We start from the raw sequence: 27,223 nt of genomic DNA, 5'->3' as shown, positions 1-27,223 counted from the left end.
GCTGGACTGAGGGAATGTGTAGAATAACATACTTGTACTGTGTATGCCTCACAAATTGTGAGCTTTTTGTTTGTTTTTTCTTCTCCCAGTCCTTGGCTCTGTCAAAGCAGTTAATACGAGGTGTGGAAAAGGAGAAGCTGCATGCAGTGAACTGTCAAGAGTGTGAACGCCTTAGGGAAAGGTGGTTATCTGACGAATGCATGAATGCTGTTATGAGCTTCTTTGGGAAGAAATCAAAACTCTAATTTTTATTGTTGGTGAAGATCAGACTCCTGAAGCTCATCTGTTTATCCTCACTGAAAGGATTTTAATAAGTGAATACTCTTTTGGGGGGGTAAATCCTAGTTTTGCCTTTTTATTGATGTTGATTATTACTGTATGTATTGTTGTATAGAAACAATTTAATAAAAATGTTGTTAACTTGTAAGTTTTATCTTTCTGTGGCCTGACATTCTGTATTCAGACATGAATTTGTGATGCCAAACACACTGGATCCTTCTGCCTCGGTTGTTGGCTGGGAAAGCTTTCATTGCTTTACATGCTGAAATGATGTCTTTGAATATAACTACAGCTGTTTGTCTTCCAGAAGGAGTCACGGATTCTATAGCACCGAATCTTGATAGTTCTTGGATAACTGAGTGATAGTCAAATGATGCTAATATGTTTCTTTTTGTCCATCTAATATAGAAAAGGAAATATTGTATAAGTAAAAAATAAATATTAATTGCAGCTCATTATTGCTTTGGTAAAGTGACATGAAGGGTAAAGGCCCTATTACTTTAAATAATTCCCTGAGGTTTTGTTGATGTACCTTATTTCTTGGCCTTCCAAGTGAATACTATTGTTTAAAAGGTGTTCACCTGGCAGGCATTATAGAGATCTTCTCATTTTATATTTATTTCCAATGTTAGAAATAACCTCTTGCCTAAGGCTGGAGCACTAAAAAGCTTGAAACTGCAGGAGATTTTTTTAAAATGCTATAAAGACTCAAATCTGGTATTTTCAAAAGACTAGAAAAAGTGGTTGCATATCTGCATACTATCAGGCAGCACATCCTGCACTGCAAGCTGCTGCTCTGGCAGATCTCAGCATATGACTATAGGCAATGTTTCCATGCCTATTTGTGACCAGTACGGCCACTGTTGAACCCACATATGCCTCATTCTGACTGTCCAAGCTAGGACAAGCTCCCTAGCCATTTACCTATCAGTAGCTGCTAGTAATGCTATTTGAGAATAACTTTCTCAACTGCAGGCCCAAACCGGCTCATTCAACTTGAGTGTGTTCAGGAAAGATTTATAATTATAAAAAAGTCTGATGGCTTTTTGAGGATGTCTTAATTCCTTCTATTCAAGACTTGTATCTTAAAAGGACACATTCTAATCCTAACTACAACAGAAAATATTTTCACGGATTAAAAAATGTGGCCAGGATTTTGCCCATTAACTTCTTCTAAGTTAACTGGAGATTTGCCATTGACTTGAGTGGGAACAGGATTTTACCCAGTGTATTTTGAACAAATCAGTTTCCTGAGGGAGTTGAAACCATATTCAACAGCATTGAGCTGTCTCATGAGAGTCAAAGAAACTGCTGTGCTAAAACTACACATAAGATGAACAAAGTGCAAAAAGTAAATGGCACTAAAGATGAAGAATAAATTGTTTTAATAATCAAAGGTTTCAGCAACATAGGTAGATTGAAAAAAATTCTTGTTGTGTCTGTTCTGGAAAACACCAACCAGCCTTAAATTATATGATTGTGACATGCCAACAAAATGTAGGTTGACCTACCTGCTCTAAGGCGCATTGGCCTTCAGTTAATTTCCAGCCTCTTGTTAGTTTATCATAACCGTAACACTATAAATATACTGCGCCAAATTCATCCCTGATGTATCTCCACTGAAGGCAATGGAGTTACAATGGGATAAATTTGGTCCATGTTAGTGGTACTGAAATATGTGGAAAGGAACAGGGAGAAGGGAGTGAACTAGAGAGATCCTGCTAATTTATCATAAATTTCACTTTAAAAAAAAAACAAAAACAAAAACCATTGGAGACAAGAGAATTCAACAGACAAGAAAGTTGCCTTCATGCATAACTATAATTAACAGTACTTAACAATAAGAAACTTGATGTACTTAGTCTCTTTGACAAGCAACTGCACATTTTCCTATTATGTCAAAATCTTGACCACATGTATGAAGTCATAATGACTAATGGGTATTATGTTAATAAGTTACTGTGATATAAAAGACTCAGTTTAACAGGACTGAAGCAAAAGAAGAGTGCCCTTTCTCTTTTTGTCTTCTCCTTCCCCAGCTGAGCAAGCTAGAGCCAAATTCATCACCATCCTAGCAATAGTTTCTGTAGGGAAAGCAAAATTGATTGGTAGAGCAAGAGTGCGTTAATGCTGCTAACCTTTTTGCAAATAAGTGTAACTGACAGCTAATTGCATATTCTATCCCCTGGAGCGCTCTGCTATTATTAAACCGGTCACTTGGTGGGTCTTCAGATTCTCCAACAGGAGTAACGGAACCATCTGTAGCATTATATGCCCCAGAAAATCTGCTGGCTGTGAGAGTCCTGGCTCATCACAATTCCATTGACTTGCTCAAGGATAATACGATTTAAAAGGATCTTGTGAAGACTGGGAGGTCAAACTCTTGAGCTGCTTTGGAGCACAAGGATGTAATTGCAGATACCTGCATGTGACCACCCCAGCTTTTCTGTAATATGAAGAGGTCAGTTTTCTGTTATGCTTAGGGCTTCCCGCACCCCTACTTTTTGCAGATTTCACTGTTGCCTCTATACTAGAATGAAACAGAATGACACAGCTGGGGAAAACTTTGTACATATATGCCAGCAATCATGTTGGGGAAACTGAGCAGAGACTGACTATTGTAAAGTCAAAACTAATGCAAGGGGTTATGTTTTGATTACATCATCAGAGCCAAAGGCAGCAGGAAACTGTAACTGAACTACTGATGCAGCTTTTTAGAGGGTAGATAATTGTTCTTCTCAGTCTGCTGTTTATTGTTATAAAAATGACACGCCAATCGTGTTTACAATATTCCTGTACCTTTAGCACCGTGTGGTGATTGTTATCTGATAGCTAGGCAAAGAGGTGCATCAATCACATAAATTGGGAGCCTTTCAGCTTACTGGATTCTAAGCTTGGGATTTTGCAGCAAGGTTGCTGGAAAACACCATTTCTAATTATGAGGAAGCTGGTTGCAGCAGCTTCCAGCACAGCATATCTGTTAAGACCACCATGGCATCTACACCTCTCAAATGAGAGGAATCAAGAAGTCTGCAGGAAAGGATGTAGAACTTTTCATGTACCAAATGCTGAGTAATAACATGAAGGGACACCACGTTTCTAAAACTAAACTGACACTCTTTATTCAGAAAACGATTCAGAGATACTGCAGCTAGCATTCTAGCCCATGTGCATAAGAAGTGTGTTCCTGGTGCCTCCTCCACATTTTCCTTCTGCCATCTGTGCTCTTCCCTCCAAGCTCCATGCAGGTTGTTATTAGGGCTGTCAAGCAATTTAAAAACTTAATCACGATTAATTGCACTGTTAATAATACAATACCATTTATTTAAATATTCTGGATGTTTTCTACATTTTCAAATATATTGATTTCAATTACAACACAGAATACAAAGTGTACAGTGCTCACTTTATTTTGTTACAAATATTTGCACTACAAAAAACAAAAGAAATACTATTTTTCAAGTCACTTAATATAAGTACTGTAGTGCGATCCCTTTATCATGAAAGTTGAACTTACAAATGTAGAATTATGTACCAAAAAAACCTCATTCAAAAATAAAACAATGTAAATTTTTAGAGCCTGCAAGTCAACTCAGTCCTACTTTTTGTTCAGCCAATCTCTCAGACACAGAAGTTTGTTTACACTTGCAGGAGATAATGCTACCCACTTCTTGTTTACAATATTACCTGAAAGTGAGAACAGGCGTTCACACGGCACTGTTGTAGCTGGCGATGCAAGATATTTATGTGTCAGATGCACTAAAGATCATATGTCCCTTCATGCTTCAACCACCATTCCAGAGGACATGTGTCCATGCTGATAACGGGTTCTGCTCGATAACAATCCAAAGCAGTGCAGACTGATGCATGTTCATTTTCATTATTTGAATCAGATGCCACCAGCAGAAGGCTGATTTTCTTTTTTGGTGGTTTGGGTTCTGTAGTTTCCGCATCGGAGTGTTGCTTTTTTATGACTTCTGAAAGCATGTTCCACACCTCATCTCTCTCAGATTCTGGACGGTATTTCACATTCTTAAACCTTGGGTCAAGTGCTGTAGCTATCTTTAGAAATCTCACATTGATACCTTCTTTGCGTTTTGTCAAATCAGCAGTGAAAGTGTTCTTAAAATGAACATGTGCTGGGGCCTCATCCGAGATTGCTAGAATGTGAAATATATGGCAGAATGCCAGTAAAACAGAGCAGAGGACATAATTCTCCCCCAAGGAGTTCAGTTGCAAATTTAATTAACACATTTTTTTAAGGAGCGTCATCAGCATGGAAGAATGTCTTCTGGAATGGTGGCCGAAACATGCTGGGACATAAATACCTTGCAATGCCAGCTACAAAAGTGCTATGCAAATACCCTGTTCTCACTTTCTGGTGACATTCTAAATAAGAAGAGGGCAGCAGTGTCTCCTGTAAATGTAAACAAACTTGTTTGTCTTAGTAATTGGCTGAACAAGAAGTAGGACTGAGTGGACCTGTAAAACTTCAGAGTCTACATTGTTTTGTTTTTGAGTGCAGTTATGTAACCAAAAAAAATCTACAATTGTAAGTTGCACTTTCACAACAAAGAATTGCAATACAGTACTTGTCTGAGATGAATTGAAAAATACTGTTTATCATTTTTACAATGCAAATATTTATCATAAAAATATACACTGATTTCAGTTACAACACAGGATACAATATATATGAAAATGTAAACAAAATCCAAATATTTAAGAAATTTCAATTGGTATTGTTTAACAGTGCAATTAAAATGGTGATTAATCACAATTTTTTTAATCATGATTAATTTTTTTTAGTTAATTGCGTGAGTTAACTGATTAATCAACAGCCCTAGTTGCTACATCTTTCCTTCTTAACAATTTTTTTTGTTGTGTCTTTTGTGCAAGCTGGGGCCAGGGTTTACTAGTACTTAAGCCTCAGTCCTTCAAGTGTGCTGGTCTGCGACTCTATCTCCCACTCTTGTCTGTGTTATGGCTTTTGCAGGGAACTTGCTTCCACCCTAGTGATGCCTTCATTCAGTTGACTGGCATCCTATAGTGCTGTGTATTTCTCATATATCTTGTTTCTTCTGACCAGTCTTCCTCAGGTCAGCTGATGTCTGAGGTGCTTTGTACATCCCACTAGTCCTGGCCTTGTCTCCTGCTGTCTGCCGCTATTTAGCAGTTGTCTTCAGTTTCATCTCCACTATTGTTCTGAGTCTGTAGCTACCTCCTATGACCTGTATCTCACTGCAGCTTGGACTGTTGCCTGTGGCCTTTGCTTTGTGTGACTATTTGATGGTTAGACCCAGAGCTGCTGACCTGTGCATAGTGGCCTCAAGTCTTTGGCTCTTTTGTAGTGGAGTGCTGCCTGCTTAGCTTGGCATTCTCATAAGTGCTGTTGTGTACTGCTTGTTGTGACTCTGCTGGGCTGCAGCAAACTATCCTTCATGGGAAGCAGGGTTTTGGTTCTCCAACCCATAAGTCTCTGTTATTGGGCTACTAACTAGTTCCTGGGAGGGTGTATTTCAGTGGTCCAACATTGCCAGGTATGGATCCCTTTCTATCTCTTTTGCCTCTGCCATCAGTATCTTGGCTGTTTTTAATGCCAACTCTGCCTTCTTGTTGCTTTGTGGGTACTCAAGGGGAAGCTGTCTTGTGCTCAGATTCTCATTTGGCGCTGAATCATTTGAATTTGCTCCAGTAGCCCATTGTCTGAGAACAGTGTGTCAGATATGCTATATCTTGCAAAACGTACCTTCAATTTCTAGATCATAGTTCTTGCCGGAGTCCTCTAGATATCCACCTCTCAGAAATTGGAGTTGTTATCTCCTATAACCATGTCGTTCCTGTCATTAAAAGGAAACCGATCTGTTCCAACCTTTTTCTAGGGTTGGGCTGGGATTTAATGAGGCTGTGGCATGTCCATCTATTGATCACTACACTCTTTGCACACCTCGCACTGTTCCATATATGCTCTCAATTCATACTTGACCAATTTAGATACACATATCCTGATGTGTCTCAGGCATGTCTATATCCCAGGAGTGAAGTGTGTATCCATCTGAAGATGTCAGCTCTTAAAACTGTTAGGATTATTGCTTGGTTTCCTTTGAACAAAATCCTGTCTTGCTCATCCCTCACCTGAGAGTTAGGAGTAACCTCTGTGGGCACTTGCTGTTTGTGATCTGGCCAACCCTGAAGTCTGAACAGTTTTGTTGCATGTAAAACCCCATTCCATTCAGCACTTTGCTGGATTGCCTGGAACCTCCCGTCAGAGATGTGACAGTATTATACATTGTAGCATAATGACAGACTCTATCTTCTGTTCCACCAAGCTGAGAAATGACTTGCAGGTGGAAATGAAATCTCTTTTGGAGCAGGAACTAAAAAGTGTCTTAATAGATTGGGAAGTCCATTTGCAGAGCTCCTTGTCTGAATGGCAAGATGGCTTGATGAGGTGACCAGCAACCTGACTGCCACGGACCAGCAAGTTTGGACTTCATTATAGCTTAATAACAGTGTAATAAATGCCAAGAACGGGATCTTACAAGGTTAGGGTTACAAAATTTGTCTGGAAATTCCCTTTACAGATGTGGCTCAGGTGAGGCAAATGATATGTAGGCAATGGGTTTGCAGTGAACAAGTTGTCCTGCTTCCAGGGTCAGAAACAGTAATAACAGCTATATGCTGTGGTAACTTTCCAGCAAAAGAAAGATGAGGAGTGGTTGTGACCTGCTGAGACCCAGATTCTCAGGGAAATCTTAGCGCTAAAGCTCCTGTGAATCTGAAGCAGGAACACATTCCTGTTTGTTTGCTGAATGTTTCTCAAAAACAGGAACTAAAGTTGCAAAATGTGAAGCAGTGGATCTGGAAATGCTGGTATAGAAGAAAAGCTACAAAGGGGAAAGGTTGCAGTTTTTGTTGGTCTTGTTTCAGCATTCTGCCAGAACATTTAAATGAGGGGCAGAAGAACAGTCTAAGGGACTTTCTGTTAGGAATCAGGAGTCCTAGTCCAACAAAGAGAAAAGTAGTACTGTTCTGGGCCAGCGTAAGATTGATACTGAGGGGAAATGACCTGTCAAGCAGCCACTTCATCATTTCCTAACAGCAAAGAGAAAAGGCCGGTTACATTTTCTCAATGGCCTATACCAGGAATGCATAACTGAGCCTTCAACCAGTCCTTGGACCATACCCATAGTTCTGGTTAAGACAAAGCTGATAGGACCAGATTTTGTGTGGACAACAGAAAATTAAATTAAGTCACTTTAAAGGACTCTTATCCATTACCATGAATAGGTGATACCCAGGATGCTCTAGTGGGTTCTATATAGTTTTCCACACTAGGTCTTAATAGTGGTATTGGCAAGTAGAAGTGGATCCAAAAAACAGGAAAAAACTGCTCTCTCTGTGGCAATTGATGACTTTTAGCTTGTGCAATGCATCACACTTTTGAGAAGTGAATGGACAGAGTATTATATGGCATGCCATTCTCCATCAGTTTGCTATACCCAGTGTGACAAAGTTCCTCCTCTACCTTGATGGGGCCTGCGCTTATTGGCAGATTTGCTCACCTCAATGATCTTCCCCACAGTCTGGGTCAACTTCTCCTGTGTCTGATCAGGAGTTGGGAGGTTTGGGGGGAAGCCAGGCCCACCCTCTACTCCAGGTTCCAGCCCAGGGTCCTGTGGATTGCAGCTGTCTAGAGTGTTGCCTGTAACAGCTGCATGACAGCTGCAACTCCCTGGGCTACTTCCCCGTGGCCACCTCCAAACACCTTCTTTATCCTCACCACTGGACCTTCCTCCTGGTGTCTGATAACGCTTGTACTGCTTAGTCCTCCAGCAGCACACCCTCTCACTCTCAGCTCCTCACACACACTTCCTCTCCTCTGACTCCGTCCTCCCTCCCCCCGACTGGAGTGAGCTCCTTTTTAAACCCAGGTGCCCTGATTAGCCTGCCTTGATTGGCTGCAAGGTGTTCTAATCAGCCTGTCTGCCTTAACTGGTTCTAGCAGGCTCCTGATTACTGTAGTGCAGCTCCTGCTCTGGTCACTCAGGGAACAGAAAACTACTCATCCAGTGACCAGTATATTTGCCCTCTACCAGACTCCTGTACCCCACTGGCCTGGGTCTGTCACACCAGATGCTATCCTGCTGCTAAAATCTTTGAACAGGAACTGATGTTTACAAGTGGTTTGTGATAAGATTAAAGCTGCCAATCAGAAATTGAACCAAAAATTGAATGCAAGTTGTTCCAAAAAGAGGTAATTTACCTTGGGTGTACAGGTAGTTTGGGGTGTGGGAGATTTCCACAGAAACAAAAGAAAATTGAGATTATGCAGAACTGGCCAACTCCTCAGACAATCACACATCTGCAGTTTTGTAGGGCCCTTCTCCTAATATAGAAAGTTCATGTGTGGATTTGCTAATATTGCAAAATCACTACATAGAATGGATGAGACAGGGAAAACATTTTAATGGTCAGCAGAATGTACTTTTCAGGGCTAATAAGGGTTTTTGTCACAGCTCCTGTCTTGGCCTATCCATATTTCAAAACCCTTTTCATATTGGATGCTGATAGCAGTGACTACTGATTGGAGTCAATATTGACACAAGAAAACAAAGGACTTGAGAGGGTGGTGGCTTATCTTTCTCCAGAAAGAAATTATTTCCCCACCTGAAATAAACTCTTGGCAGCGGTTAAATCTATAGAACATTTTCACCATTTGTACTGAAGGAAATCTGTGGTCAGGGCAGACCTCACATCTCTGCCATGATGCTTTAGATTTAGGATCCTGAGGGGCAACTTGCCAGGTGGTTGGAAAAACTACAGTGTTATGATTTCACAGTCATGCCCTTTAGTAATGCTAATGCCTTGTCCAGCAGTCCTTGTTGGAAGGCTAATTGCAACACTGCCTTTACTCAAGAGAGCAAGGAATTAGTTGCTCAAGGAAATGAGTGTGCTCAGGAAGACATGGCTGTCTCCTCTCTTTTATAACTTGCAGAAGTGCAAAAGTTCCCGGTTCACGCACTGGAACAGTGGATATGGGTGTCCAAGAGTAGACTTCAGAACAAATAAAAGCTTCCTAGAAAGAGGATCTTGATATCAGAATAGCATGTGATTGGAAAAAACAGCCAACTTTGAAAGGTAACATGCCTCTCAAAATACTATAGTAAAAGCTTTCTGGTCAGAGTTGCAAAGCTTGGAGTTCAAAAATAAAATATAGTATAGGATATAATAAACATTAGCTGGCAATGGGTAGCGATATCAGCTGGTTCTCACAGATGCACTGAAAAAAAGAGGATATTCATTAATAATCTGGAAGAGGACGTTTGTAGCATGTTAATGTCATTCACAGATAATTTTGGAGATGCTGTGAACACCAGATAGTCAGAAACATTACAAAAGGACAAAGATACATTTGGTAAGAAATAACAGCACCATGAGATTCATCTCAGAAGCGTATGAGGATAAACCATCAGTGGACGTGGGATGGGGGAGAAAAAGACAATAAATGGGAGGAGAAGCCTCTAACATGCTCAGACTGCAAAAAGTGTTGTGTGAGAGTGCACAGCAAATTAGTGAAAAGTGTGCAATGTGAAACCAGAAAAATGAGCTAATGGAATTGTGGGTTACCTATGATGAGGCATCAAAGCAGGGAGGTAACTGTCCCTCTAAAATGTTCGCAAGTTCTATTCTATTTAAGTTCTTATGCTCTCACCACACCTCGGAGCACCTAGTCCTGGGCATCTCATTGCCAGAAATATGTAGAGAAGCAGAACCTTTGAATACATCTTAGTATTTTAATTTTTATAGAACTCTCTCTCTAATCCCTTTGCCTGTATAGCCAGGGGTCTTAATTACCACCTGACACTCTGTGTATGGTGCAAAAGGAAGATAAAACTGCCACAATGGGGCCAAATTTAGCTAGTATAAAACTGGAGTAACTCCACTGACTTATTTCTGTTTTACATCAAGTGAGAGCAAAATTTGGCCCTTAACACCTCCTAAAATAGTGTTCCTAGCTATATCCCCACATATAATCACACTGTTAAAGTGATATCTCTGTCTACAATATCCTGAAAGGATAAGACTGATGAGTTTTACCTTACAATTACTGCTGACATCGGGGTGTCCTTTAAAGTAAATCTGAATTGCGTGTATTTCTCAGCAAGCCTGTTAGAAATGTTTCTTTTCCAGAGTGGTACGTGGTCTGGCTCTGGTGAAAAATAAAGCTCACGGTGTAGCGCCTTACCGGTTAAAAGATTTTCAAAGCTGAAGCTGTGGAAACCTGAACTCAAGCAAGAGAGAAATTAAAAATATAGACTGAACCTTCAGTTCTCTTAGCCAAGATTTTTTGTCACCAACAGTGATTTTAGCTGCCTCAATGTTTGGGGAACTAACTTGTGACACCTTAAAGAGGGCCCAATTTTCAGAAAGCACTGTGCACCAGCTCCTTGGAAAGCAGGACCTCTTAAAGTGTCTCAAATTGGGCACCAAAAATCACTAGTCATTTTTGAAAATCTTGGCCCTCAAACATATTTAAAATCTATTGCAGCACAGAATCTGCTTCTTTATATGGAGTGGCTGTGTTGGCAGAGACTCTTAAATCTATCCAGGACTGATGCCTGTCATGAAAAGTGCCATCTTGGAAGTTTTAATAACCAGAAGTAGTTGGAAACGTTTTCTTCTATTTTATGCTGAAGATGGCACCTCTAGTAGCTGAGACCCTCAACACCAGACTAATGTATTGGGTCAGTACTGACAACAGTGGAAGATTGAGACTGAGCGAGCAACATTACTTTCAGTAGCATCTAGGTTTTAGTATTGACCTGACTTGACCCTGTTTAGCTTGTAAGAACTAAAGAGATCACAGATCTAAGTGGTGTGGCTGCAAGCAAATGAAATTAAATCTGAATGTAAGTTTGGGATTTTTTGGCTTGTAACAATGATATTTTAAGCAGAAGCATTAAACTTCACTTATCCTGTTTGAATTCTGCTTTTTGGATCTGTTCTAATAAATATAGCCATTATGAGCAAGTATTTCCCTCAGTAACCATCTTTGCATTATTAATAACTAACTCAATTTGACTTGCTAGAGTAAGAGCTTTCCTTAATATGTCCGACTACGTTCAAGTAACAGTCATTCATGTAAGGTTTTCCCACTAATTGCTTTCTAAGCACGTCACTAAATTCACACGGTCTTATCACTAAATTCACATGGTTAGGTGCTTGTTCCCTAATGCAGAGACTAAGGGACAGCTGAAGAGATGAAAGACCAAAGAAGTGGAACAGAAATAAAACGAAGTATGAAAATGAATATTAATAGTCCACAGCACAAGGAGTGAGAATGAAGAGAGAGACGTTTATCTGGTGCATTTAGAAGAATGAGAGTTCACCAGGTAGGGGATTTACAGGAACAGTGAAAGTTTGAGTTTGCTGGAGTTCCATGACTGAGGTAACAAAATTATGACTATGGGTGAAATACTATAATTAAATTCCTGATTGGTCTTTGCTCAGGCAAAGACACCATTAAAGTCAACCACTGTCATCAGATCATGCAATAGGCCAGCACTGTTACTAGCTCCTGTGATTTTATTGTGAGTCCTGCAATATCTGGGTGTTTTATTTTTTTTAAAGCCCTAGTTCCTGAAGTCATGCCACTACATGTGAATCACAGCTATCACTTTTTTTTTTTAAAGTAGTATGTTTCTAGCCCTCATGGTTGTGGAGAGAAGTTGGAAAATGTGACCCCTAAATCAGAATGCAAATACAAAGACCCCAAAATGTATTATTTTTAAAAATGATATGATCTTTTTTTGTGGGTGCCGACTCATGATTGTTGAATCTTGAGGCTGGCAATACAGCAGAAGGGGAAAATTATTTGAGAATCATTCACTTATCTATATGCAGTAATACAATATTTCTGTTCTAACCACACTACTTAATCATGTCCAGAGGATAATAATTAAAGTTTTAAAAGGTTTTTTTTTTAGTAAGCATATACTTTAATAAAGGGAAATTTGTTTTACATCATCTGCGACGGAGGGAATAGAATACAGAAGAGCTTTGCAATACTATGCTGAACAGCTGCTGCATTTTGATTTAGAGTGGGCTGCATTTTAGTAGTGGGTGAAGTGATCATTCTATATAAACCTGATCCCACAAGCTGATCTAAACAGGTTGGGATCCCGCTACTTGTTAAGAGCCTTACTTACTTCAGTATGGTTCCATGCAGGCATAAGTATTAGCCAGCACTGGCCAGCTTGCAGAATCAGGTCCACAATTTGTGATTCTGGATTCCTTTGGATGAACAGTGCTCTACACAGTAAGGACCTGGTTTTTGGAGGTATTTTGCATCCATAACTCCCATGAAAGTCAAACATTGCTGTGTGTTGCTCAGCAAGTTTGAAAGTCATGCCATAAATGTATATTATTTTTTGTACAAGGTGTGGTCTGTATTCATAGCCTTAACCATGATTACCTGAATGTCTATGATATTTTGAACTAACTTTATGGTTAGCACCATTAATATTTAATTTCTTTCAGGAGCTGAATATTTTTGGGGTCTTCACCACCCCCAAGACGTTTTTCTACTGAACGTTCAAAGATCGTAAATCATAATCATTTTACTATAGTATCATATACACTATTTTCTCTTAGGGTAAATGTAAAGTTGATAAATATGTTAAGGTAGTGGTTTTCAAACATATACCCTTGAGGTACGCAAACTCTGTAATGGTGAACAGCGCAATTTATTAAGTAAGAGTTGGCAATCTAATCATAGGTATATTCTGACTGTATCTCAGATGGGGGTGCGTGGTAGACTACATTATTTGGAAAGGGATATGCAGCCTAAAAAGTTTGAAAACCACTGTTATTAAGTAACTGGTACTTCCTTTTAATGGACGTGTTGTCGTGTTCTTACACGTTCCAGGGTAAGAAAATGAAACATCCATTGAACAGCAATGTAAAAAACAAATGATATTTAGAACACCTTTAGTCAGTGAACTTCTTGTTCCTTGTTTAGAATAGGAATAGGGTCCTTTTGAGATATACTCAGAGATCAGCCCATGTTGCATTGAGAAATTGTTACAGTATTTTAGGAGAAGAGGCAATTTGTATTCTGTAGCCAGGAAGAGACTAAAATTAGAAATTAGCAAATTTGGTGTTAAGATCACTTGACCTGGAAAAAGTTATAGGATAACATCTCTGCTTTTCTCTAGATAGAAGTGAAAGCAGCCAACTCATCCTGCTATTGGATATTATTGGACTGACATAAATGTTGCTTTTGTGGGAGCTGAGTATGGAGTATTTGTTTTATGTAGATTTTTTTTGAACTGTTAGGCCACAATCCTGCCTTCTGTATATCTTAGTGACACCTTCAGTAAATTATTCCTTTAGTTGGGGATGAGGAGGGTAGTAGATGTCTGGTTAGTTAAACTTCTTTATTAGGTGTGTCTGATATTCTAATTAGGATCTGTTCCGATCCCATGGCTCTTTAGTACTGACCAGAGATGGGCCTAAGCCACACAACCTGAATCTGGAAAGGGTTCAGATTTTAACCCAGAGGTAATGGGATGTTTAAATTTGGTATTCCTGTTGAGACCCATCTTTACTACTGATCTAGGAAATCAAGCAATTCTCCTGATCTCCATGTTTGAGGAGGAGGAGAACAAGTTGAACTCTCCATTCCCTACAAAGAACATTTCATATAATCATTCAAATCAGAAACTCTGAAGACTTTAGAAAACTGTACAGATGGAACTCATGTATTTTAAAGGTACCTTGAGCACAACCTTACTTTCTCCTTCCTTGGGAAGAGACAAAATTCCTTGTACTTGGACTTTTGTTCTACTTTAAAAATCAAAGCACTATTACCCTAGTTGATATCGATTCTGAAGCCGTAGGATAATGTTGTAGTGACTGCATCTAGAACTGTCCGTTCATCTAGAACTGCCTGTTCAGATCAGAGCATTTTCATCTTTGATAGTGAAAGGGCTAAATCAATAAGATCTGGGCTCTTTATCAGCTGACTCAGTCAGTGGTGTGAGGTAACTTGTGTTCTGCCATTTACGTAGATTTTTTTCCTTTGTAAGATGTAGTTGAGAAGGGTGTCCATTCTCCCTGTTCCCAGCCTCTCAGCTCACCTGCCTCCTGAAACTCATTTTAAATTTCTGGCAGTAATCTTTCAGGATTTAAAATCTCTTTTTAGCAAGTCAGGGGTATTTTGTTAATTGCATCCTCCAAAGTCCTTGATTTGTGCTTTCCTTTCACACAATCTCACAAGTGTTTTGTGGATTGGAGTGTCAAGTTTAATGCTGCTGCTTAGAAAAGTACAATTGGATTTGTCCAGATGGACACTCTCACAGGTCTCTTTTTATAGGCAGGATTAATTTTATTAAAATATAATCTGCCCATGCTTACATTATCCCCTTCAGGCATTCTCTTTTAATCTTTTGCAAAGTAGCATTAAAACAATCACTAGCACTGATTAAGAATTACGTTAAAATGCAGAGACACCTTTTTAGGCTACAGCTGCTGAGAGAAAATGAACCTGGGATTTCCTTTTCTTAGAGTCAATCTCCAAGCCAATCAGATATGATAAAATGTGGTTACACTAGTCATTTGAACATTATCATTAAAGGGGAATAATAGTCATCTCTTAATGCTCAACGAATTGCTTCTATGCTGTAAGGAAGTCTCTGCCCCCTAACCTTAGAACTAGTTGTTTGTTGTTCCATAGTCTTGCTTTGGAGGAAGATCTACAGATTTCTGATTTGCCAATTCATATGGGGTGAAATTCGCCCCCATGAAACAAAAGAGCAATGCACCACTTAAATCCCACTCAAACTACGGCTCAAGTAGTGCCTAAGCTTTGGCAGAGGAGTGAGTTTCACTCACATTCCTTTTAGCCTGTTGAGGTACTTCTCTTTCTTTTTCTACTTTTTAGGAAGTATTGCTACATACCTACTTGGGATTTCTTTCTGACCAAGATTTTGGTGACAATGTTACTGTGTCTCTGTCTCTTCATAATTTTTTACATTATGAGTTGCAAGAAAATTAGAAATCTTTGTTCATCTTATATTAGGTTTCAGTGGCTAGACATTTCTATATTACACTATTAATCTCAAAATAAGAGATTCTCAAGTTTCCAAAATAGTCAGGCAGTTAAAAGAAATGCCCATTCACTCCAAAAAAAAAATCTTTTGAGTTGGTCCTGACATCTTGGAGAATATTTCAGAATAAATAATTTCCCATTCACACCATCATATGAAAGCCCACATGTAGATGGAAGATGTGGTAAAGTTAAATATATCCATGTCCTGTTGCAGAAGGAGGACCAAAAGATTTTGGCTGCTTTGTTTGTTACAACTGTCTTGTCGTTGCTATTTGTTTGCTTGTAAGTTGTTGGTTTGAAGGTGTGAGGATGTTAAATAAACAGGCTGAACTCAGTGCTGAAGAACATGAGAATGTCTCTTCTCTTTCTCCTGAAAGTGGAAGACACACTGCTTTCAGGAGCTTGGCTGGATTCAAATATCAGCCTCTGTCACCTTTCATAGGCTCAGCACCTTCACGGGATGGTTTTAGTAGCATCCTCAGCTCACTTAATATGCAACCTGCTAATGCACATGTAGCAGGATTGTAATTAAACATTATAGTTACATTTCTTTTGTCTTTGTGACAAGAAATTCTCATTTTTCAAGTTGGAGTTTTAACTTTTTATTCAATTCATTTACTGAATTATCCCCTTGGTTCCATCCAGACTTAATAACAGTTTAACTTCTGTTTCAAATGGGTCCACATGCTCCTATTTTCTAAAAAAGTCTTTCAGCTTTAAGTGCTTTTAAACTTAAAAGATTCTTAGACTCTTTGAACTTAAATCATTAACAAAGGTATTGTCTTTTCTTCTTAACAATCTTTTGCGAGGTTCTTCTTGTCTTCCTGAGTGTTGTAAGCAGGTTGCTTAAACATTGCCAGATTGCTAATTCCTCAATTAATATAAACAAGTTAATACTCAAATGGCTTCTTATAGTAGTAACCAGTTATAGGCAAGTTCATATGATTACATATTGGTACATAAATCATCTCACTATTCATGTCACAAGGATATCAGGAAATTGTTATATTAAATGCTTACATTCAGATCCTAGCCAACTGCAAATGAACATAACAAAAAGAAGCTTACAACATGGTAAGCATTTGGAATAAATGAAGGATTCTTACTGGTGCCTGGAGTTCTTAGAGATAGCTCAGCATATTCACACTTACAAGTACTGCACTGCTTTGTGGTTCCTTATTATAGCACCTTCTCCAAGCAGTGTCTGTTAGCATCCTTTTGCACCCCCAGCCTTTCCCGTCAGCATCTCTGAAGGTCCTGAGAGCAAGGCTATATAAGGGGTGCAGCACCCGCTATCACCTCAATTCCTTCCACTGCAATGGCAGAGAATAAAAAGTGACTATGACTCTGACAAAGACAGGGAGGTGTGTGGGAAGTGTGAATGTGCAGCGCCATCTCAAAGAACTCCAGTTACAAATGAATAACCTTCATTTCTTCTTTGAATGGCTCTGTATATTCCCACTTATGGGATAGACTAATAAGCAGTGCTGAAAATAATATGGAGCTAGGCACAAAGTTGTAAATGAACAGAGACTACAGCACCACTCTAACAAATTCAACATCTGCATTAGCAGCCAAGTCCAAAGCATAATGCGTAGTGAAAGTTGTGAACAGAACTCCAGGTAGCAGCTCTGCAAATCTCCAGAGCGGAGACTTGTTTAATGCAAACAAAAACAGTTGCCACAGCTCTAGGGGAATATGGATGTATTGTCCCAGGTATAGGAGTCTCTGCCAACTAATAACATTCAACAATAAATGGCTTAATTCATCTAGAAATGGTCTGGGAAAAAATGCATATCCCACGTGATTTTTTTAGAACAACAAAAACAATCTGGATGATTTATGAAAACTTTTAGTTCTGTCTAAATAAGATGCAAGGACCAGCCTTACATCCAAAGTACATAAAGTCAATTCAACCTTATTAGAATGTGGCTTGGATGAAAAAACTGCAAATTAATGAACAGATTGACATGAAAATCTGAAACTACCTTTGGCAAAAACCTGGGATCAGGCCCAAGAACCACATTATCTTTGTCGAAAACAGAGAATGATGGATCAGCCATAAGAGCATTGAGCTCATTCACCCTTCTGGCAGATGTTATAACAACTATAAAAGCTATTTTAATAGATAAACAATGTAAAGAACACTCAGCAAAAGGTTCAAAGTGTGGTTTCATCAGCCTGGCTAGAATAGGGTGACCAGACAACAAATGTGAAAAATCGAGACAGCGGATGGGGGGTAATAGGAACCTATATAAGAAAAAGACCCAAAAATCAGGACTTTCCCTATAAAATCAGGACATCTGGTCACCCTAGGCTAGAACCAAATTGAGATCCCAAGGAAGGAAAGTATGTCTCAAAGGAGGATGCACATATAAGCCTTTCATACATTTCTTAATGGCATTATGTACAAACAATGATCTACTATCAAACAAAGGCAGAAATGGCTGCCAAGTGAACCCTTAATGATGAATTAATCCTGCATCTTTAAAAACATAAAATATTCTAGTACACAATGTATGGATGCTGAAGCAGAAGAACCACCCTTTCCAGTCATCCAAGTCACAAATCTGGTCCATTTTGACTTTTGTAACCATGTCTGGTTGACTGATTCCTAACATTAAGCAGCACATTGCAAACAGCCAACATGTAACTCACAAGCCAAATGCAGCTATAGTCACCTCATCTTTAACATGGAGGGTGGCCTGTGGAGATGACAGTTCCCAGCATATGATGTTCCACCTTGATCCAAGTGGTATCACATGATAGAACTAGTCATTACCAAAAGCTGTGCTTCATCGGTAAAGAGGGGGGCACCTGCAATCTCCACTCCATTTAATATATTTTAGGTGCTGTTATTACTGTGCTATTGGCAACTGACATCTCTCTCTCAGAAGCAAGGCAAAGTTTTGACGCTCCTGCCTGCCCCATAACTATAGGTTATATACAAATGTATATACATACATTCTCCTTCCTCCTCACTAGCACACTGATAGAGCAGCTCCTTCAGTGGATCCTGCAGTTTGCAGTGAAGTCTGGATAGTTTTATAAACATTTTGTAGATATCCTCCTCCTTGTTATAGGAGTTAACTTTCTGACACTTTCCTAGTGGGGGCAGTTTCAGGAAAGCTCGCTCCCCAGACATCCTTCTTGAAGAGAGATGGCCCTTTATTTCATGGGACAAGGTAAGTAAACACTCTTGCAAGGTAGGCTGAACTCTCCTTTCTCCTTTATAGACAGGCTGAACAAAGTGCCCGCCTGGTGGGAATCGGGCTCTCACATCCTTGGCCTTGCTGCTTTGGATCACAGAAGTCACAATAGTTCTGTGACATCACAAAAAGACAATGGAAGGAAGAGAATGTATGCTCCAACACACTAGATAGTGGGCTCAGGAGCTGAGTGGTTACATTCTTCTACTCTATTGCTTCAAGTTCTAGGACTAATACGGGTCCGTAACATCAAGTAGACTCTGACAGTTGACATTGCTATCTCCTCCCTCTACACTAAGAGCTCCAAGATCTTTTAATTTCCTGTGTTATAAGATGAATAGTTATAGGTAATAGTAATTTGGATTATTAATACAATTTGATTATTAGAAATATAGACAGTTTGGTTTTGTGATGACTAGGAAACCCGCATGGTTAATTGCCTACTGGGCACAAAGGTTGTGGATCTCACGAGACCTCTAGATAGATGTATGTGCATTGCTGGGGAGGACTCGGAGCCAGTGGTCATGATGCATCTGGGTACCAGCAACACAGGAAAAGGTAGTGAGAGGCCCTAGAGGCCAAATTTAGGCTGCTTGGTAAGGAGATTAAAGTCCAGGACCTACCTCCATGGTAGCATTCTCTGGACTGCTCCCAGTTCCACACGCAGGGACAGAAAGACAGGCAAAACTGCAGGACCTGAATGCATGGATGACATGACGGTGAAGGGAGGAGGGGTTTAGGTTTATTAAGAACTCAGGCCCCGTCTACACGACCCGTGAAAATCGATTTTAGATACGCAATTTCAGCTACGAGAATAGCGTAGCTGAAATCGAATATCTAAAATCGAGTTACTCACCCGTCTTCACCGCGCCGAATGGATGTGCACGGCTCGCCATGTCAAATCTGGAACTCCGTTTGTTTTGGTGGAGTTCCGGAATCGATGTAAGCGCGCTCTGGGTTCGATATATCCCCGTCTAGACGAGACGCGATATATCGAACTCCGAGCTTTCGATTTTAACGCGCCTAAATGGCGCATCGTATAGACGTGGCCTCAGAAACCTTTTGGGTAAGGAGGAGCGTATGCAGGAATGATGGGCACCACTTAAACCAAAATGGAACCAGATTGCTGGCAACTGACATTTAAAAAGGTCATAGAGGATTTTTTAAACTAAGGGCTGAGGGTAAGCTGACAGATAAGCACCAGTACACAGTTCAGGCGCAGAAGTCCCTTAGCAGAGGCCCGACTTTCTAATGTGCAGGGGGGTACTTCCCCCAGCTCTGCCCCCACTCCATCCCTTCTTCCAAGGCTCCGCCCCACCTCTTCCTGCCCCTGCTCCTCCCCTTTTCTCACCAGCACTTCCTGCACACTATGGAACAGCTAATCGTGATGGGTGAGAGGCACTGGGAGGGGGGAGGCACTGATCGTCGGGGCTGCTGGCAGACGGGAGGTGCTGGGGGGAGGAGGAGAAGGAGCTGATGAGTATTAAAAAAAAGTATAGTAGTAGGAAAATACCACCTGACCAGGATGGTGAGGGTGATTGTGAAATGCTCTGGGGGATAAGAGAGGCTACAAAGGCAGAAAATAAGTGATAATGGGGGATTTTGGCTATACTTATATAGACTAGGTATATGTCACCTCAAAAATTTCTAGACAGAAATGAATGCCTTTAGGAGCAGCTCATCCTGCAACCCATAAGGGGAGAGGCAGTTCTTGATTTAGTCCAAAATGGAGCACAGGTTCTGGTCCAAGAGGTGAATATAGCTGAACCACTCAGTAACAGTAACCATAATGTAATTACATTTAACGTTCTTGCCGGAGGGAAATGCCAAAGGTACCCACCCATAGTAGCATTTAACTTCAAAAAGGGAAGCTGTGCAAAAATGAGGAAGCTAGTAAGTGGAAATTAAAAGGAAAAGTCACAAGAGTGAAATGCCTACACTCTGTATGGAGACTATTAAAAAAACATCAGAATAGAGGCTCAAACTAGACAAACTCTCCAAGTAAATTTAAAAAAAAAAAAGTAAGAGGACCAAAAAAATGCCCCCATGGCTAAACGGCAGAGTAAAAGAGGCAATTAGAGGCAAAAAGGCATATTTTAAAAATTGGAAGTCAAATCCCAATTAAGAAAATAGAAACAGGTATTAACTCTGGGAAATCAAGCGTAAAAATAGAAGAAGGTGAGCCAAAAAAGAATCTGAAGAGTAACTTGCTAAAGACACAAAAACTATCAATCAACAACAAAATTATTTACATTAGAAGCAGGAAGCCTGCCAAACAGTTATTGGGGCCACTGGACGATTGAGTTGCTAAGAGAGCACACTAGGAAGGCAATGCCATTGCAGAGAAATCAAAATGAATTTTTTACAACGGATTTCATTGCAGAGGATGTGGGAGAAATTTCTACATCTGAGCCATTCTTTTTAGGTGACAAATCGCAGGAACTGTCCCAAATTAAGGTGCCAATAGAGGAGGTTTGGAACAAACTGACACATTAAACAGTAATAAGTCACTGGGATCAGATAGTATTCACCCAAGAATTCTGAAGGAACCCAAATATGAAATTGCAGAACTACTACCTGTGCTATGTAACCTATCACTTAAACCAGCCTCTGTACCAGATGACTGAAGGGTAGCTAATGTAATGCTGATTTTTAAAAAAAGGCTCTAGAGGTGATCCTGGAAATTACAGGCCTGTAAGCCTAACTTCAGTACAAAGCCAATTAACTGAAACTATAGTAAAGGACAGAAATATCGGACACAAATAAAACATGGTATGTTGGGGAAGAGTCAACGCAGCTTTTGTAAAAGGAAATCAGGCTTCACCAACCTATTAGAATTCTTAGAGGGGGTGAATAAGCATGTGGACAAGGGTGATCCAGTCTATATAGTATACTTAGACTTTCAGAAAGCCTTTGACAAGGTCCCTCACCAATGGCTCTTAAGCAATGTAAGCAGTCATGGGATAAGAGGAAACATCCCTTCATGAATCAGTAACTGCTTAAAAGATTGGAAACAAAGGGTAGGAATAAATGCTCACTTTTCACAATGGGGATAGGTAAATAGTGGGGTCCCCCAACGATCCGTACTGGGACCTGTGCTGTTCAACATAAATAATCTGGAAAAGGGGAGTGAACAGTGATGTGGCAAAATTTGCAGATGATACAAAATTACTCAATATAGTTATTTTATCTCCATGTGGAAAAGCATAAGAGAAACTTGTGAACAACAGAAACAAATTAGGTTTTCATTTTCTTAACTCAGAAGTGACTGACACAATTTTTCCTCAGCTTTTCAGGAGAAATAATTTTTAAGCAGAGGAGAAACTTGGAAAAATTCAACCCCAAAGAGAGAAATTGTGGATAGTTAAAAGTACATGAAAACAATGTTATAATGGAAATGATTATGAAACCTTAATTATGTTGGTCAGTGTTAGTGACTCCTTCATTAATAACTGAAGAAAAAAACGTGGGCAAACATGCAAGGATTTATACCCAGGTCTTCAAAAGATAATTCCTGGTTATTACAACCTAATAAATCTTGTGAGAAAGAAACTGGGCTTTTTTTCTTGCATATGTATTGGACCAATTCTACCATGCCAGCTTTTATATGACAGCCTCTGGGCAGGTCTACACTTAAAACACTGCAGTGGCACAGCTTCAGTGAAGATGTTACTATGCTGATGGGAGAGCTGCTCCCATCGACATGATTAATCCATTTACATGAGAGGTGGTAGCTCTGTTGATAGGCGAAGGCTTCCCGTTGACATGGTGCTATCTACACTGGTTGGGTTAGGTCAGTATAACTGTGTCATTCAGGGGTGTGGATTTTTCATACCCCCTGAACAATGTAGTATTACCAGTATAAGTTTGTAGTGTAGACCTGGCCGCTCTGATGTGGTCATTGTCAGTTCTTCCGATTCTGAAGATTCTGATCAAGTGTGAAACAAACATTGATTTGTTTTATATTTAGGGTTGTTTATCTCACAAAGTAACTGTGGAGTGGAGCTAAGAGCTGGGCCACATTTATTGGTTTAAGGAGTAGTTGTGGGATAATGGAGCCTTTTCATTGAACATTTTGGTTCCACTCACTGACCATAAAAAAAAAATGTGTTTAATAAGCATGAAAACACACCTAGCTCTTTAAAACTCAAAATATGGCTATTACTACCTATGAAAACAACAATTTTCAGATGTGTGCATGTTAAACATATAGCCTAGCCAAAATGGTTTGCCCACAATTTAAAAGTAATGTACACCATAATATATTCTTCATTTACCTAGTTAGTGTAAATTCAGTCTGAACAGTGTGTACTATCAGTCTAGTGTAACATTGCTGCAATCCACATATTAATTCAAACCCTAAGCTGTAAGTCCTCCTTAGACCTTTTGATTGGGTCATAATGTCTTGGTGATTGACAGAGTAAAGTTCTGAAGAACAGAGTTCTGATAAACTTGTACTTATAAAAACTATACAGCAGCACATTGTGAGATTATTCAATTGTAATCATGATTTAGGATTTGCTATGCTGTCAGGAAACAAATGTTCAGACTCAGCTTTTATTTTGTCATTCATCAACTTTATTATACTTTCAAGGTCTTAACTTGGTTTATTATTGATATTTTTAGGATGTGAAAGTGGTGTTTTAAGCGAACATTTATTCCCCCCCCCCCAACAGATAGCAATAAACTCTGAACTGCTATATATTTTGTTTCTGTGATTTGATGGCAATATTCCATGTATTTAAACTTAAGCTATATCATTAACTTAAATGATCCTATGTGCATAGTCCTTGTCAAATTTTCTCTGTTCTTCTAGTAAGGCTCCTCTAATCATGCCATTAAGGCAGATACTATTTATTGTACTAAAGGCAACAGTTGTATTCTCTCTCAATACTGAACCTTCCATTTATCCTGCTTCTTATTATAAAGCAGTTGGATCTCAGCCACAAAGAGATTCAGCAATGTGCAAAGAGAGAAGATGATCTCAAGAATACTTGATCACGCTGCTTGGAGGACAACATTTTATTCCAGGACAATAGAGTTGATAGATTTCACTAAGAGGAAGAGGATTCTAGATTGTGTTTTAGTGCCAATGAGCAGTAGTTTCAATTTAACTGAAACTGTGTGGGCTTTAAAATAAAGCATAAAAGATTATTGACTAAAAAAAATAGAGATTGATATTAGTAAGTATCTGAAGAACAGGGAATACATTTACAAGGAACTTAGTAGAGATTTTAATAGCAGTTCAAATATGGCATTAATATGAAAAGTCAAGGAAATTTGTAGGGAGCAAAACTACAGATATAAATCTAGTTGAGCAGAATAACGCAAACAAATAGTAAATGGAAACAAGTAGACATGGAGAAAGGTAACAAGTATTGTCTTCCAGTACTTGTCGTTGGGACTAATTCTATTTACATAATTCTCTTGGAGCAAGAACAAATTGCGTAGTATTGAAATTCACCAATAGAAGGAACAGTGGACTCAGGTGAGAGAAGTACACAACTGCAAGAGGTTCTGAAGATTTAGTTGTGGCGTGCCAGTGGATTTATTTTGTGCAGAAACATGTTTAGTCTCAGCTAAGCACTCACACCCACTTCATTTATCACTCATCAAAAAAAATAGAGGGGTGGGAGTAAGCATGTTGCATCACAAAACAAAGTTGTTGTTTTTTTAAGATAACAGAGTAAAAAAACCTGGCAGTTAGCAAAAGTGAAATATTTTCCAATCTTCTCTATCATCGTTTCCAGCAATAAATACTATTACAGTATAGGAGAATCCCAATTTCCTTACTACGTAAAAGAATATGCACAACTGCTACAAATGGTTTAACTTCTGGAACTGCTTGTAACACCAACCACTTGCTTTTTTTACAAGTGCCATCCACGCATATTGTATCCCAAAATACTTTGTGCAGACTAAAGAATACAGTAATAGAATTAAAATTAAAAGTAACATCTGTGGCAAAGAGAAGAGACATAGGCAAAGGAAGAAATATGTTTGAATTGAAATGTGAAGTTAGATTTGGTGTAAATGCCTAGACAGACCTACAGTTTATTCAATGAAGAGACCTGTTACTTACCTTACAGTACCTGTTGTTCTTCTAGATGATTTCTCCATGTGGATCCCATTCTAGGTACGAATATGCTCCTGCTGCCCAAGATTGGATTTTTTTCAGCCAGTAGTGTCTGTTGGGGCCAGGCATGCACTCTACATATCCTTGCACCCTCCACTCAAGGGCATAAAGGGTACAGCAGCCCCAAATGCCAACACAGAAGAGAATTCCAAAGCTAAAGGACTTTGCATTAGTGTGGAGGAAGGATGGCTCATGGGATCTGTGTGGACAAAATATCTTGAAGAACCACTGTTACTTACATTACAATAACTGTTCTTTCTTCGAGTATTTGTTCATATGGATCCAACTCTAGGTGATTGTCTAGCACAGGGGTCTCAAACTCAAATGACCATAAGGGCCACATGAGGACTAGTACATTTGCCCGAGGGCCGAATTACTGACAACTCCCCCCACACACACCCCCGCCGCCCTCATGCCCCCCCCACTCCATGAGGCCCTACCTCGGCCCCGCTTCTTCCCGGCCCCCATTCCAACCCCTTCCCTGAAATCCCCACCCTAACTCTGCCCACTCCCTCCCCCAGGGGGTGCAGGAGGGGTGTGGGGTATGGCAGGGGCTCAGGGCAGGGAGTTGGGGTGTGGGGTGCAGGAAGGGTGAGGGGTGTGGCAGGGGGTCAGGGGATCGGGGTGCAGGAGGGCTGCGGCAGGCGGCTCAGGGCAGTGAGTGTGGGGTGCAGGAGAGATAAGGGGTGTGGCAGGGGATTGGGGTGCAGGAGGGGTGTGGCAGGGGGCTCAGGGCAGTGAGTTGGGGTGCAGCAGGGGGTTCAGGGCAGGGGATCAGGTGCAGGGTGTGGCAGGAGGCTCAGGGCAGTGGGTAGGAGTGTAGGAGGAGTGTGGCGGGGGTCAGGGTGCAGCAACGGGCTCAGGGTAGGGGATTTGACTGCAGGAGGTGCTCGGTGGGGCAGGATCTGGCCCGGCGCGCACCGGGGGCAGGGCAGGCTCCCTGCCTGCCTTGCCCCCGCGTTGCTCCGGAAAGTGGCTGGAACCTGGGGGAGCAGGGTCACTCTGCATGTGTGTGTTGCTGTTGCTTCAGGCACGACCCCCAGCATCTCCCATTGGCTGGGAATGGGGAACCGCGGTCAATGGGAGCTGCTGTGGGCAGTGCCTGAAGCAACAGCAACACACACCCCCGCACCCCTCCTTCCCCAAGTTCTGTCTGCTTCCCAGAGCAGTGCTGGGGCAGGGCAGGGAGCCTGGCCTGCACCTGGTGCGCGTCGGGACGGAGCCGCTTTAGGTAAACGCTGGGGGAGTGTGGGGGGGCTGCAAGGAGCTCGTGGGCTGCAGAAAATAACCTTGCGGGCCGCGTGTTTGAGACCCCTGGTCTAGCAATTGCCAGGAGTCCTATTTAAATAAGGACTGTAGGATTACCCTGCCAAATTGCATATCAGGTGTACAGTCTACCACTAGGGAATAATGATTGGTAAAGGTATTTATCAAGCTCCAAATAGCTGCCCTATAGATTTTAGATCTAGAGATGCTCCTCAAATAAGCTAAGGAGGCTGCCTGAGCTCTAGGAGTGTGCGTTGATCTGAGAAGGAGAAGCTAATTTATTCAGTTCATGTGAGATCCTAATAAAGTCTGACAGTCACTTTGAGAATCTCAGAGGCAAAATAGCCTGCCTTCTAGACAGTCTCCAAAAGTTACAGACTGGGTGACTTGCAGAAAGATTTTATCCTATGGCGATAATAGGAAAGAGTGCTCAGTGCACCATGTATGGAGTTTTGCTTCTGCAGGAGATGAGTGAGGACCTAGGTAAAAATACTGGTTAGTGTATGTATGTATGTATGTATGTACTAGTTCAAGCAAAATCTGAAACGACTTTGAGTAAAAGTTTTTGGTGAGGTCAAAGAGTAGCTCTGTCTTGTGAAAAGAAGTCCTGCCATTAATGCCTGAATCTTGTTCATCCACCAAGCAGATGTAAAAGCCACCAAGAATGCCTTTTGAATAGAAAAGGTGGTATAAAATATATGATGACATACGCTCAAATAGGTGTTCCATGAAAGATAGAAGTGCTACATTTAAGTCCTAGGGAGGGGGAATTTCCTTAACTGGTGGAACACATGAACCAGCCCCTTTAGAAATTTAGGCCCAGTCAGCTGTAAAAATACTGAGACCCTGAATGGGAGGGTGACATTGTTGCAAAATGAACCTTTATGGAGCTGACTGAAAGACCTAAGAGTTTCAGGGCTAACAAATGATCCAGAGTGATAGGAATGGAAGTCTCCAAGGATTGAAGAGGATGTTAAGCAGCTCATAATGAAAAATGTTTCCAGTTGGCTTTATATGTTGTCATGGTACAATTCCTCACTCTGAACCTTAGCGTCCAAAAGATGGGGTACCAGCATGAACTCCTCTAAGCTAATTAGCAGCTTAGAACCTATAGCGCTGCCACCAACCAGGAATTCCAGTGCCTGGTACACTCTGGTCCCCCCAAAACCTTGCCCGGGGACCCCCAAGACCCAGACCCTCTGGATCTCAACACAAGGA

At 40.5% G+C, this 27,223-nt stretch overlaps 2 protein-coding genes across 5 annotated transcripts in view; one reads left to right on the top strand and one right to left on the bottom strand.

Annotated features, from left to right (window-relative positions):
- Positions 1-430, top strand: part of ECI2 (enoyl-CoA delta isomerase 2) — a 62,761-nt gene extending 62,331 nt beyond the window's left edge. For all 4 annotated transcript variants that reach the window (XM_032798399.2, XM_075062827.1, XM_032798396.2 and 1 more), the window contains exon 10: positions 90-430. In XM_032798399.2, the coding sequence (XP_032654290.1) occupies positions 90-245 (156 nt within the window). In that variant the 3' untranslated portion in view covers positions 246-430. The remainder of the gene's footprint in view (positions 1-89) is intronic.
- On the bottom strand, positions 410-24,723 carry LOC116835504 (testis expressed protein 56). The gene is made up of 4 exons (XM_032798380.2): positions 24,686-24,723; positions 18,359-18,717; positions 10,381-10,564; positions 410-678 (listed from the first exon to the last, which is right to left on the bottom strand). The coding sequence occupies exons 1-4, from the start codon at positions 24,721-24,723 to the stop codon at positions 417-419; spliced, it is 843 nt and encodes a 280-aa protein (XP_032654271.1). The 3' UTR covers positions 410-416.
- Between the last annotated feature and the right edge of the window lie 2,500 nt (positions 24,724-27,223).

This window comes from Chelonoidis abingdonii, chromosome 2, assembly GCF_003597395.2.
Source record: "Chelonoidis abingdonii isolate Lonesome George chromosome 2, CheloAbing_2.0, whole genome shotgun sequence".
Classification (NCBI taxonomy): domain Eukaryota; kingdom Metazoa; phylum Chordata; order Testudines; family Testudinidae; genus Chelonoidis; species Chelonoidis abingdonii.
The sequence above is the reverse complement of the archived record's forward strand: the minus strand, read 5'-3'. Positions and strand labels throughout refer to the sequence as shown.

What these genes read in the sequence shown, in the direction of transcription:
- LOC116835504 (XM_032798380.2), bottom strand. Translation starts at nt 24,723, where the DNA reads ATGGAGAAATCATCTAGAAGAACAACAGGTACTGTAAG. An exon ending in TAGTGAGGAGGAAGGAGAAT is followed by an intron (nt 10,565 to 18,358) that starts GTATGTATATAC and finishes GCTTGAGTTCAG; the next exon opens with GTTTCCACAGCTTCAGCTTT. An exon ending in ATGTCAGCAGTAATTGTAAG is followed by an intron (nt 679 to 10,380) that starts GTAAAACTCATC and finishes TTTCTATATTAG; the next exon opens with ATGGACAAAAAGAAACATAT.